Source organism: Dipteris shenzhenensis, chromosome 24, assembly GCF_047967505.1.
Source record: "Dipteris shenzhenensis isolate YYH24624 ecotype China chromosome 24, Dip_SZ_1.0, whole genome shotgun sequence".
Classification (NCBI taxonomy): Eukaryota; Viridiplantae; Streptophyta; class Polypodiopsida; order Gleicheniales; family Dipteridaceae; genus Dipteris; species Dipteris shenzhenensis.
The window spans coordinates 16760230-16774942 of record NC_141619.1 but is presented as its reverse complement, the minus strand read 5'-3'; the positions used below and the strand labels follow the sequence as shown (position 1 = coordinate 16774942).

General features: G+C 44.1%; 1 protein-coding gene across 4 annotated transcripts in view; it reads right to left on the bottom strand.

The window, feature by feature from the left end:
* Positions 1-14061, bottom strand: part of GCR1 (G-protein-coupled receptor 1) — a 162840-nt gene extending 148779 nt beyond the window's left edge. For 3 of the 4 annotated variants that reach the window (XR_015543294.1, XM_087395331.1, XM_087395329.1), the window contains exons 1-2: positions 13708-14061; positions 13177-13588 (exon numbers count right to left, since the gene is read on the bottom strand). Coding sequence is in view for 3 of the 4 variants with exons in the window: in XM_087395331.1 (XP_087251457.1) it covers positions 13177-13341 (165 nt within the window). In the remaining variant the exon portion in view is untranslated. The remainder of the gene's footprint in view (positions 1-13176; positions 13589-13707) is intronic. The other variant, XM_087395330.1, reaches the window with a different exon arrangement.
* Positions 14062-14713: the final 652 nt, after the last annotated feature.

Here is a 14713-nt window from a genome sequence, read left to right as displayed (position 1 = left end):
AGTGAGCCAGCCAAGGTTCAACCTTAGGCTTACGTGGCAGCCAGCACGGTAGACAAGGTGACGTGGCACTCAAGACACCAAAGCTGACGTGGCGCACACGTGGCACGGGTCTTGACAAGTCAATAGACACGTGGCACATAGGTGACGTGGCGCTGACACGTGTGAACTGATGTGGCAGTGTACAGTTCAGGTGCTGACGTGGCAGTACATGTGGCAGCCAGATCAGATGCTGATGTGGCACTGACACATGGCAAACAGGTGGCTGATGTGGCAGACTTGAGGTTAAGCTAACCTAACCTGGACTGGTTAGAGGTCCAATTAATTGACCCAACCAGATTAGTCTGGTCACTGTAACCAGACTGTGACCAGTCCAGTTAGTCCAGTTGCAGACTAACCAGACCAGAACCAGTCAGTCTGGTTAGAGTAACCAGCCGGTTACTTCATCTAGTTACTGTCCCAAAAAAAAAAAAAAGACAGTTGCAGAGACAGTTCTAGCCATCAATTTTCACCTATCTGTCTGACTTTTACTGTCAGAAAAGCAGCAGAAAAGCAGAGAAATCAGAGATTTGCATAAAAGAGAAAATGTATGCCTTTGTGCATTGGAAAGATGAATCAGATGCATTCTGAGTGCTTTTTGCAGCAGCCAGAAAAGGAGCAATACAGTTGTTGATGCTTTGGCAACTTTGTGGGTTTATGCTTTGAGTTGACAGCCCATTACTGGCACAAGTTGTGAATGCAAGACACCTCTTGTTGAGGTACTTTCTTTCTGAAAAGCAAAGGCTGAGTGCATCAGTTGCTTACACAGTGTGTGTGAGAGAGTTGCAGATCTCAGACAAGTTGCAGAGATGGCTTCACAGCAGCATACCCAATCATCCCATGAGGGAATGGCAGAGTCTAACCAGGTACAGCAGACTGAAGCTTTACAGATAAACAAAGAGAATGCCTACAAAGAGTTGATTACTCAGTTGGGAGTGGCAACAAGCGATCCCTTGTTTCACAAGATGGTACAACCTCTTTTTGAGGGAAAGCCAGAGAAGCCTCCCTCTGGAGCAGATTAGGAAGAAGTGGTGGTGAGCAAAAAGAGGAAAAGTGTAGGTCCTCTTCCCAAGAAGAAGAAGGCGAAGCATCATCACAGTTCATCTAGTTCGTCTTCATCTTCTAGCTCTACCTCTTCATCCTCGACATCACTTCCTTCTTCGGGATCTTCAGAGTCAAAGAAGAAAAAGAAGAAGAAGAAGTCCAGTAGGAAGGCAGAGACTAAAGAATTCAAGGACGGTGGGAAGTCAGTAAGATTTGCCACTTACAATGGCCAGTATGGCCAAGCTGAAAAGGCTATGCAGTTCATAAGGCAGTTTGATGCTGCCTTTAGCCTAGAAAAGTTCAGTGAGTCCTCAAAGCTTCGTATGGTTGGTTTACACTTGACTGGTACAGCCAGTGCATGGTAGATAGCTAAAACAGCCAGCTATGTAGCCCCCAGGAAATGGAAGGACTTCAAGAAAGCTTTCTATAAACAGTTATTCCCAAACAGTTTCGGGATCATGTCCTTCTGGGTTGGGAGAGCATTCATATGGAAGCACAAGATACAGTTGAGTCTTACAACCAGAAATTTTGGGACGCATACTTGTAGGTTTCGCCTTTCAAGAATATTTCTGACAAGACTCAACTCAAGAAGTACAGGGCAGGACTCACTCCAAAGATACAGGCCCAAGTGGACACCAAATATATTAAAGATATATCAGATCTCATGCATTCAGCCAATGTGGCTAGTCTCATGTACATGCAGGATCCTACTGGTGTGCCTTCACTACAGGTAGGGTTAAAAAGCCAGCGACCCCCAAGTTTGAAACAAGAGAGTTTCCCAAGGCTTAGAAGAGGGGATTTCAGCCTCAGAAGCCGAGGGGAAACCAGGTGCAAAAGCCCTATAAGGGAAGAGCACAGTTTACCCCTGAACAGATTGAAACTTTTAGGAAAGAGGGTAAATGCTTCAGGTGCGGCAAAGGGGGGGGGAGGGGGGCAATCCACCTCGTGAGGACACCCCGTTCACCGTTCAAGACCAGAAATTTCAGAAAAATCCCTTGTCTCAGAACCTCGGAGATCGGTCGGTCGTGATCCTCTTCCGCAACTTCTCTTACAACTTCCGTCGTCCACAACTGTCACCCTCTTCTCGTCCCGCTCGTGGATCATCACCGCTCTGATACCAAATGTGAAAAACTACACTTTTTTGAGAATGCAAATGTGTGCAATGCATGCAGGATTTGAATGCTGATTGGCCCTCCAATGGGGAAGAGCGCCCTCGTGAGAGTACTTGTTTCTATTTCGACCTACATGCAAGGTGGGAGAGAGATGACGGATGAATGCAATGTGGTAGAGAGAATGCTACGTGAGATTCACAATGAAAGGGTGATACCCTTTCATTAATGTCCCTTGAGATCACTCAAGTTCCATCTTCCCATTTACACCTACCCTTATCCTATGACCCATGCACCTACCATTCAATGCACTCTAATGCACCCTTTCCCTTTCCTATTGCCCCTAGGACCTAGACACGTGTGTGCACATTTTTATTAATAGAATAAGTATCACATGTCCAAATTCGATGCCGTCTGAAGCAGTGGCTCCAGCTCGACTAGTCCTATCTACTCAGATGATCCACCGCCATAACAAATCGGTCGGTGTCCATCATAAATACAAATACATGTTACACCATTGGCGTATAACATAATAATAATGTTTTAATGTCTACTAATCACTGATTAGTGATTTCTATTGTCATGACATGTTGCACGTGCGATGTTGTTGTACGGAGATGATCAAGGTGAGCAAGATGCAGCTCGGGCTGGGAGCAAGGAGCTAGGAGCTGGGAGCCAAGAGCTAGATCAGAAGGATGGTCTGCTCTAATACCAAATGTTAGATAAAGAGAGAGTAATAGAGTCAGAGAGCTGAACGTAAGTTTGCAATAGATGAAATCTGAAATACAAGAAGAGAGAAAGGTTTTGTCTAAGTGACAAGCCATATCCTTCACTAACCGTAGTTAGTGAACTAACTGTGGTTAGGGAAAAAAACCTCTAAAGAGGGAAAAGTGCCCCCCCTAACCTACTTATTACATTACATTGGTCACTGCTAGAATATAATAATAATTCTAACACATCCCAAGTCTCCCGATAATCTAGGATTGGGAGGATGAGTGGATGAGGGGATGCCAAAAGCTCAGCAAGACATTCTACCCCAAACAAGCTCACAATTTTCTGTTGAAAATTCACTTTGTGTCCAAACAAAATTACCACATGAAGTTCATGATGCGGAACAAAAGGTTGATTAGGTACAAATGGGTTCCGAGGACGAAACATCTTAACCATATAAATGCATGTTATTACATAAGAACTTGGAGAACCCTAGCTCCTTGGCGTAATCATAGTAATAGCTCCTTGGCTTTTTCTGGACCTTGACCTCTTTCTTTAACACTCTTTTCTTCTTGACCTTCAAAGGAACAGAGTTAGATGAACAATTAGATTCTAACATTTTGTCGGCCAATTGAGAGAATTCTCTAGAAGAGACTCATTTTTCATGCGTCTTATTTGCCTAGGAGGAATACTTTCTGATTCTGAACAGCCAGTCGTAAAGAGCCCGAAGAACTGAATACTTCTCTTTTTTGCGGCATCAAGAAATTCCACCTCAGAAAAAAATACGACCCCCAGAAGCTTTGTTGCCATAGAGGATATAGGATGCAAAGTAGGGAAGAGAAGGCGGTGAGGTGGCGGCAGGCGCGGATAGCAAGGCAGGCAAACACGACGCGCAGAGCGTAGAGGTGGCAGCACGGGCGGAGGTAGCAACAGGATCGACGACGACAACAACGACAACGGGATAGACAGCAGCGCGCAGGCAGCGCAAAGACAGCGACAGCAATGCGCAAGCATGTGGCGGTGCTCGGTGACAAGCGTAGGTGGCGGTGGAAGCAACGACAGTAGCAAGATCGACAACGGCGCGGCGGATGCGGCACGGATGGTGAGGCGTATGGTAGCACGAATGGCAAGGCAACGGGACACAGCGCTCGAGAACGGCGCACAGATGACGAGGCAACAACACGCGCAGCGCCCGATAGCAGCACACAAATGGCGGTGCGACGGCGCGATGCGAGGCAGAGAGTAGGAGGTAGGAGGTAGGAGGTGAGGGAGAGAGAGAGAATGCGAGTGAGAGAGTGAGGAGAGGGGAGAGGAGAGAGAGGGAAAAAAATCTAGAGAGGTGAGAGGAGAGAGGAACAGTTTAAAAAAATTACAGAGAGAGAGGAGAGAGGAGACAGGAGAGAGGGAGAGAGAGGAGAGAAGGTGGGAAGAGAGAATTTGCACAAGAGAACTACCAAGTTGTCGAAGGTGGCATGATCCTAATATGTGGAGATTCGAATCCCAACATCCACACCATTTCTATTAACTAGAAAAGAAACCAAGGCATGAGACTAAACGCTAGGCATGGCGACGCTCGAGGGCCATGGGGAAAAGGAAACGTGAGGGAAGAAGCATTAATATGGGTCGAGAAAAGGGATTAATAGAGGTGGGAATGAAGAGGGAGACCATGGCACAAAGAGGAAGGGAGAGGGGGAAGAGGAGCATGTATATGATGGGAGGTGGAATGTGGAGATGGAGACATCAAGGGAAGAGAGTCATGCTTTATTTGAAAGGGATGATGGGGGAAATCAAAGTACTAGCATGATGGCTTTACAAGAATGAGCGTGTCACATCAAGGAATAGCCCCCTCCTTTTATAGCCAAGAGAGAGGGTCTCTCCCAATAAATGCATCCTCCCACATGCATGGTGTGTGTGGAGGAATCTCCCATGTGGACTAGGTGGGTACGCACTCTCAATTGTGTGCGACAACCCTTTGCCTCATTTTTCCACATAAATCAAACCCCATATCCCAAGTCTAAGATACTCCCTTGGTCTCTTCTCAATTTTATAATACGTTCAAACATCTAGGAGGACAAGTGGAGGGTTGACACAAGGAATCTTGCCACCTCATCCTACTTTCCCCATTATTTAACTTGCATTCTTGGACTATCTACACCCCCCTCCACATGGGCCTATCCTACATAGAGGGAATAATCCAATATAATATCCATCTCCACCTATTTATATTACTTCTCCCATGGTCCTTGGGCCATGTCTCACTAAATGCAAGCATGGGACCGCCTAGGTGGAGGGGTGGCACATGGAGGAACCATGCCACCTTAACATTTTATAATATTACTACCATGGATTATGTACAACACACCTATGGGTCCTCTTACGTGGAAGGGTGGCACATGGTCATGCCCTGCCACCTCAACCCTGGGCCCTATACACACCATATTTTATTATACTATTGCCACACATACAAGCACACACACATATTTATGCCTTTTACCTTGGTCAAATTTATCCATAACAGTACTTTTAAAGTTCGAGAAAGCTAGGCTTCGCAAGTTTAAAGGCAAACAGAAAGTGTATGCAAAGTTATCTTCCAGGTACTATGGCCCTTTCAAGGTTACAGAAAGAATAAATGAGATTGCATACAGGTTGGCATTGCCAAAGCATTGGGGGATTCACAATGCATTCCATGTGAGTCTTCTAAAGAAATTCCAGGGACCAGAGCCTACAGAGCCATATCAAAGGATCCACTAGAAGTGGATGAGCTGGAGGAGGTCTTTCAGCCAAAACAGATTGTGTACCATACTGTACGCAAAGGCCCTCAAGGCAAGGAGTTTTACAGGTATCTTGTAAAATTCAAGAATTATACGGCATTGGATGCCAAGTGGATGAATGAAGACATGTTCTCCAATCATCCACAGCTTTTGGATGTTTACAAGAAAGCTTTTCAGTTGAGGTCAACTGAATAGAAGCCGAGGGGATGTCACCACAATGTAAAATATCCTAAGTCAAAGTACAGTTGACCATTTATCTGATCATAATTAAAGAGTTTTCATATGTGTTAATTATGGTCAAAGAGTTCTTTTAATGGTCAAAGAATTGACTATGGTCAAAGATACTTGACTCTGGTCAAGTAAGCCTGACTTTCGTCGGGGTGACTTGGTTTATTACCAAGAGGGTTAACTGCGGTTAACCAGAGAACCACAGAGCTGACTATGGTCAGAGAGTGTTGACTTCGGTCAACGAGACTTGGCATGCGCCAAGAGGGTTAACTACAGTTAACCAAGATGTGCCAACTTCGGTTGGAGAGTTGTGCCAACTTCGGTTGGAGAGACTTGACTATAATTAAGGTGCCTCGACCCTTGGTCAAAGCCCCTTAATTATGATCAAGAACGTTGACTACGGTCAACAAGAGAATAAATATTTTTTTTTATATTTGTTATGTGTGCACATGTGTTCAATGGGGACGCCCATCGTGACTAGAATTAGTCCACAGTGTGTTATTTACATGCAAAGCACTAACAATTAATGGGTGCCATGGTGGTGTGCTTTAATTAATTGTTGCAAGTACTAGGAAGAGTTATTTTCCTAAGCGCTACGGGAGCCTAACAAGCATCTAGGAGGCGGTTCGCGTGACCAAGTGCTTCGAAGACTCTAGAGTTGCCCTTAGAGGCATGTAATAGGACTTAGTCTAGATTTTAGACAAGTGGCACGTTGGCAATTTGAAATGAGCTTGAAGCTCTTGTAATATGGATTCACGTTGGATTTTGTACCAAGCAGCTCTATGCTGAACTTTTGTAACAGCTTTCTCTCTTCATGAATAAAAACCTTCAAGGGGGTCCAGCCCGACGTTTTGTCCTGGGCCCTAGTGCATCACTAGAGAGAGGGAGTGAGAGAGAGCATAAGAGAGAATATTTGCAGTAATTATCTTGAGCGAGGTTTCAGCCCCTTTGTTTGGCCGACCCAATCAGCCAGCCAACTGACCCAGATCAGATCAACCCGACCTGCAACAACGGACTGGCAAACGTGACCGGCAGCCGGGTCTGTCGACCTGCTGCTCGCTCCTTCCGGCCTATTACGAGGCCTTGTGCTGGCTGCATGCCATGTTGGAATAGGACTGGTCACCTCCCCACTTGTGAGTCCCCATATGAGGAGTGCATCGGGGGTGGACCATAGGTTGATAGGTTTAGGCATGAGGCCGCCACATGGGCAGCTGTCGTGTGGGCAGCAGAGAGAAAGGACAAGTACCTAGCAGAAGAGATCCACCATGGAGGGCAGATCTAGATCCAAACGCTGTCCACACATGGAAAGGACAGAAATGCACCGGTCAGCAAATTTTTTGGGACCCTAGGGGCATGGAAATGAGGCAGGTTTATAGGCAGGCCTGCCTGGGCCAGTGGCAGCCGCCACGTTGCCAAGCAGGGGTAGCCAAAGCCCTGCAAATGAGCCCCCGAAGGGGTTTCATAGGCTGCAGCAGAGAGTCGGCCTATTTGGGTCAGCTACAAATAATTTCCTAACCTGTTCGGTACTTAGGCTCTTGGATTCCTTGGGAATACGCAAATATACCATCGTTCTAATAGAGAGCTCTCTAGGTGAACGATCTCTAATAGCATAAAATCTATCCCTGTCTTGGGGACTTCTAATAGACTCCTTGGCAAACTGCAACATCTCTTGCATGTCTTGCAAGAATGTCTTAGCAACATGATTCTTGATTCCCTTGAATCCAACTATTACTGGGGCTTAGGTTGAAACCCGTACAAAAGCATAAAAGGACTCAAACCAGTACTTGAATGCTTTGCACTGTTGTAAGCAAATTCAACCGTGGGTAAATATTCTTCCCATGAAGACTGCCTCTTGGAAACATATGCACGAAGCATATCCTCCAGAAGTTGGTTCACAACTTCTGTCAAGCCATCAGACTGAGCATGTTCAAAGGAACTCAAACTAAGAGTGGTATCTAACTTGTCAAAAACAAGCGTCCAGAATTCACTGGTAAACTTAGAAACCCTATCACTAGCTATGTCAACAGGCAACCCATATGAACAAAACAATTGCCCAACAAACTGTTGAGCCAATTGACTTGTTGTAACGGTTGATCTAGTAGGTAGAAATTTAGCCATCTTTGTCAAGCGGTCCACAACAACCCATATAGAATCATGATCCCTACGCGTTCATGGCAATCCTATAATAAAATCCATGGAAATACTTTCCCATTTAGTACCCAAGATTTCCAAGGGCTGTAGTAACCCCGCGCTCCGAAGGCGTTCTACGTTGGACACTTGACAAGTACAGCAACCTACTACATAGTTCTGTACAAATTCTCTCATCTTAGGCCAGTAAAAACTATGTTTCACAAGAGAGATAGTCATGTGTACTCCAGGATGTCCCACACTAGGTGCATCGAGACACTCCTGAAACATCTTGGATCGAAGATCCGACACATCCTGTACACAAACTTTATCATTTCAGAACAGCAAGCCATTCTGAATCATCCACTGACCTCCCGCCGCCTAGACAATAGGTGGTATAATCCCTGAGTCTCGGTCAGACACTAAGCTCCCATCCTGGACCTTCTGCCAATATTGATTGAAATGACTATCAGTCGTGCAAAGCCCTCTCAAGGATTGAAATAGGTCAGAGGATATCTTGGTAAATGCTTTGGCATTTACCATCTTAATCCGACTTAAGGCATCAGCAACACTGTTGAAAGAACCTTTCCTATACCGAATCTCAAAATCAAAGTCATGTATTAATTCTGCCCACCTAGTCTTCCTGCCCCTCAAATAGTCCATTCACACACATATCAACAAATCTGGAATCATACAGATAATGTCTCCAAACCTTGAGAGCATATACTACTGCATAAAGTTCCTTCTCCATGGTAGGCCAACGATATTGAGTATCATCTAGCTTTTTGATCTCAAAAGCTACAAGTCTACCCTCTTGGAATAATGCTGTCCCAATGGCATAATCACTCGCATCAGCCTCTAACACATAAGGCCGGGTAGGATCAAGCAACGCTAGAAGAGGTGAGCTCTTAATACAGTTTTTCAAGGTATCAAAAGCTTTGTTCAAATCTTCATTCCAATTAATAGGTTGAGTGGACCTACATCCACGACCCTTCAATACGTTGGTCAAGGGGACTATGATTTTAGAATAATCACAAACTGATTTTCGTAAAAAGACAGTAAATCCTAGGAAAGAGCGAAGTTGCTTCACTGTGTGAGGTATAGGCCAAGTCAGAATATTTTGAATACAATCTTCATCAATGCTCACACCTTCACAAGAAATCTTGTGACCTAAGTAAATGATCTATTTCATAAAGAAGTCACATTTACTAAGCTTAGCATACAGCTTATTCTGTCTTAATAGAATATTAAGACAATCCTAAGGTGACCAATATGTTCCTCTAAAGTTTTGCTGTAAACTAAGATATCATCCAAGAACACAACAACAAACTTACCCAAGTACTCTCAGAACACGTCATTCATCATCGGTTGGAAAGTTGCTGGAGCATTGGTCAATCCAAAAGCTAATACGAGAAACTCGTAATGACCATACCTAATCCTAAAGGCTGTCCTTTCAATATGTTTCACATAAATACAGATCTGATGGTAGTCATTACGTAAATCAATCTTAGTGAAATACTTCACTCCAGCCAATCTGTCACTTATGTCATCAGCGCAAGGGAGAGGATACTTTATTCTTAATTGTTACTTTATTTAATCGTGTATAATCCACACACATTCTCCATGAGCCATATTTCTTTTTTTCTTAAAGGAACAGGAGCACCCCAAGGTGACTTGCTCGGGCGTATATACCCAAACTTCAAATAGTCTGGAAGTTGCTAAGCTAACTCGTCCTCCTCTAACTCGCTCATCCTATCAGGTGGTATACTTTTAGGCTGAGCACCTGGGACTAAATCTATGCGATGATCCACTGCCCTTTCTGGAGGTAACCCCTTCCGGTAGCTGTTCGGTAAATACATCATTAAAATCATTTAACAACTTCTTTAATTCAATATGATCAACCACACTTAAATCATTGGTATCAAACAAAGATACAACAAATGAAGAAAATGGAATCAAAACACATTGAAACACATCATAAGAAGTTGTTTTTAATATATTTCGAATTTGAAACGCATTTACAAGTGGTCCCGCGAAGAGATGTATATCATCACACTATATAGTAAGACGGGTGTCTTCGTGCAAAAGAGAAAGAGTATGCGATTTCCAACCAAATTGGACATCATGGGTTTTAAGCCATCCTATGGCCAATAACAAGTCTACATGATCTAAGTGCATAACATAGCACTCCAAAATATCCTTCTAGGCTTGAATCTTGATCGGAAGTTGATCCACCTTGCAATCCCAAAACTGCTTCCCATCAGAAAGCTACACCCCATAGGTGTGATCACTAGGTGTCGTAAGTCAGTTGGAGTTTTTGCACAAGTTTGTGGCTAGTTCACGGGCTAGTCGAGAACTGGGATAGTAGGGCGGCTAGCAAAACTCGTTCGAACCTCAACCTAAAAGCACTTTTCTACTAGAGGATATGCATCCTATGCTACAACAGGTTTTTGACCCATTGATTCAACGGTTCCGTCTTCTTGCTGACGTTAAGAAGATCACAAGAGTCAAAAGAAATTGCATTTTGTTGATGATTACTTCGCTCAATTGTTTTCTGCTACAACAGGGGATCACATTGGAGGATATTGTCTTTATGTCGCCACCTGGAGGCGTGTAAATTCATCTTTTCCTCCTTTCTCTTGTTCTATCTTGTTATCTACACCACCTATCTTTTCTAGACAAGTGTTGCTTGCATAATCTTCCTTTTTGTACTTCATGGTGCGTTTTTACCTCTTCTTGAGGTTTCCCACGCAGTAATATATATATAATATAAACTGTTACCCACGCAGTAATATAAACTATTACCCCCAAAAAATGTGTGTGTGTGTGTGTGTGAGGAGAGAGAGAGAGAGAGAGAAGAAGAGGGGGGGGGGGGGATAGTGCTTGCAGCCTTCATGATGATGCTGATGTAGATGAGCTCTCAAGAGTGGTGCTGTGACTGGAGTATCTAGGGATCCTGGCTGTCCTAGATCACATTGTCATTTTCTTCTCAAAAGAGCACACTTGGCTTTGATCTTATGTGAGAAGTATCATCATGCACACATAGTGAAGTAAATATCCACCAAGAAAAATGTTCAAACACTTGAGAGTAAGAGAGAGAGAGATAGAAGACTCATTAGATCTATAGTATTGCTGCCCAAATCAAGCTGACCATAGAGTGCCTTGTTTAACTTGCACACTAGGTGCTCAGATCCTTTCTCCACAAACCCTTGTGGCTGCTGGATGTACACCTTTTCTTGTCGATCTCTATTGAGCACACAGGCTTGACATCCATCTGATGCAAGCGTAACCCCATAATACAAGCAAGACCCCATACTGCAAGCAAGGGAAAGAATAAGGAGGATTGTCTTCATCCTTGTGACTGGTGTAAATGTTTTCTCATAGTCAATGCCCTCCTACTGAGTATATCTTTTTGCCACCAATCTTGCCTTATACTTGACTACACTCCCATCAACTTTCTGCTTGACTTTGTAGACCCACTTACAAACAATGACGTTCTTTCCTTTGGGTAGTTCCACCAACTCTCAAACTTCATTTGTCAGAATGCCATTGTACTCCTCTTCCATGGCATCAACCCAGCAGCACAACAATCCCAAAAAGGTCGCCATACTAATGTGCCACCACTGAGTAGACGGAGGTCTGACAGGAGCAGAAACAGGCCCACATGGCAGCCATGCAGGCTGCCACATCATCACCTGACCTTGCAGCGGATATTCAGCAGGTATGCTACAGACCAGGGTAGATTTTCTAAGATCGGATCAGGTCTGTTACATTCTGCCAGGCTTTCTAAGACCGGATCAGGTCTGTTACGCTATGTAAGGCCCCTATTCCAAGTCGGCCAGCATCAATTACAGTCGGCCAGTTCCAGGCTGACTCCAACCTCTGAGGGCAATCAGCCCTTCATTCAACAAGCAGAGCAGAACAGATGCTGCAGTGCCACAAAGCTTCAGTGAGGAATCAGCAAAGAGTGCCCCCATTCCCCAATTGTAAGCAGTGGGAGAGGAGGTTGATTGTCCTCTCTCCCTTCAAAAAGGCTCCCATCCTTCACCAACAATGTAACAGCAGCCATTTGGCCTTTTGAACAACAGAAAAAATATGCCACACCAGGAGGGAGTTGGACCCAGTGAGGCTCTCTGCACATATCCACTCACATGCATACCAGCACAAGAGATAAGTCCAGTCATGCTTCCGCTTAAAGAGATGGTCCTATGGGCTAGTGAGAGATTAGCATAGCTCACATGCCTGTTACATTGGTATGAGAGCTTTGAAATTCTTAGTTTGTTGATGAGATGCCTTTGATCAGCAATAAAAAACCATCCTAACACCGTTTTGCAATGTCCATTTGAAAAACTAAAGCTGAACTTCAAGAAGACTTGATCAGAAATGGAGGAAGAGTACAGAATATATCTTTGGGCGTTTAATGTATATAATGGTACGATCCTGTGATGTTGGACTCAATTATTGGAAGATGGCTTACATATTTTCCCAATCTTAAAAGGGACCCTAAATCATGGGAAAACATATACAGGTTGAAAGGTGGCTCAAGCAGTTGGATTAACTATTAAGAAGCTAAAAGTCAAAGCACATAACATTATCATCATTAGTTGGGAAACGGTGGCTTGGTAAAGGAGACCGCTCAAAGTTAAGTAAACCAAACACGGGAAATGTAATGAAAGTACCCTGATTGCATCTGGCCAGAGTGGTGTTGCAGAATATACAAGCTAATTCCATTCAGTGGGATATTTTCCCATGGTTTGTGAATGGACATGCTAACAGAGGTTTCTAGAATACAGGTCTATAGTTTCGGTCGAGTAGGAGAACGTTCTTAAGGGATCGTACAAAAGAAAAAGAAAATGTGATAGAATAGCATAAAAGCTCATGCGCATACAGATATCAATACACGATTGGTTCTCTTAGGGCTCAACATAACGGCAAGATACGTTAACATTGCCTTGTCATTTGAAAATTGAAATAGTGCTTTAATTGATACAAACAAACTGCAAATGTCCAGGTGCAGTGGTAGACAAGATCGCAGGCACAAGGATGAGTACATGATCCACGCTCTTTTCGAGAGTTTAAGAAAGTCGGGGTGTGCTCACATTGTCCATTAAAGAACGATAGAAATACGACCTGTGACAGGAGACACTTACAGAGAGTGACAAATAGAAGACCAATTGGAATGAAAATTTGCGGAGCTCCTTGAATAGCAGGTAGCACAATACAATAAATCCCGAGCCAGCAAATGACAGAGCCGAGGCAAACACATTTATATTTGTCAATGCGTGCGTCTGGTTTTCGGTCAGACCGTCTATCATGTTGTCTGATTCGAAGGAGTCAGGATCTTCTGATTTGCGTCACCGAGAATGCAATGACTGAGAACCGGCTGATCCAAACTGTGTCGACAGATTCTTCACTTGACTCCTATACTCCAACTTCTACAAGGCGGACTAACTCACGAAGTGGAACAGCAAGTGTATTGCAGTCGGTGAGTTAGAAAGCTCAAAGGCTCGAAGCTCTGGATCAAAGAAGGAACAGGAAAGGGATCCATGAATTGAAAACATCCTGAAAAGACAGTTGAGCGGCCATGAAAAATGATTCTTGTAAGAAAGCATTTGGGATGATGAAAATGATTCTTGTAAGAAAGCATTTAGGATGATGAAACGATGTCTGTGCTATCGTACCGAGGCCCGTGGGTGAGCCACCGGATCGTTCTCGCATCCCGATTTCCCGAAATGCGATGATCGCTCAGCTGAAAATCGGCCAACAGATCGATGGGACTGAATCCAACACAAATCCATGTTTTGTAACATCCTCTCTTGTCTGAAGACTTGCCAGATCGTCCAAAGTTTATTTAGCCTTTTTGTCGCCTCCACATCATCATTAGAGCAATGGCTGTGCGTTGCTCAGATAGAACTGAGATTGCAATCTGCTCAGATTGCCATCTGTTGCGAATGTCGCCTATCCGATGCTATCGGAATCACGGACACATGGTTGCAGAGATTCCGATCTGTTAAGAATATGTCGCCTATCGAATGCTATCGGAATCGCGGGCATATGGTTGCAGAGATTCCGATCTGTTAAGAATATGTTGCCTATCGGATGCTATCGGAAACACGGGCACATGGTTGCAGAGATTGCAATCTGTTAAGAATATTTTGCCTATCGAATGTTGTTGGAATCACACGCACATGGTTGCGGAGTTACGCACACATGGTTGCAGAGATTGCAATCTATTAACGGGCTTATGTCATGGAGGGGGAAAACGGGGGAAATAATGATGGCTATTTTGGATGCTTTTCCCTTGGAAGAGCCTAATTCTATGATGTATGACATAATGATCCAAGGGAAAATGAGACATGCTATAAAGGAAATGTCACATCAATGGTTCTAAAGAGTGTGGATAATAGCACCTTGAGGTCTAGAGCATGGAGTGCTATTTCTCATGGTCCCACCCTATTTCCCACGTATTTCCCTTCTATTTCCCATGGTGCATTTGCACATCATAACAGAAATAGCTATTTCTTACGTGTTTCCCTTCCCTGACATAAGGCCCTAAGAATATGTTGCCTATCAGATGTTGTTGGAATCACACGCACATGGTTGCGGAGTTGTATGCACGTGATCACATCGAGATGCAAGCTCACTATAATGCGGGTTAATAGTCACACGGAAGCTCTCCATGGTTAT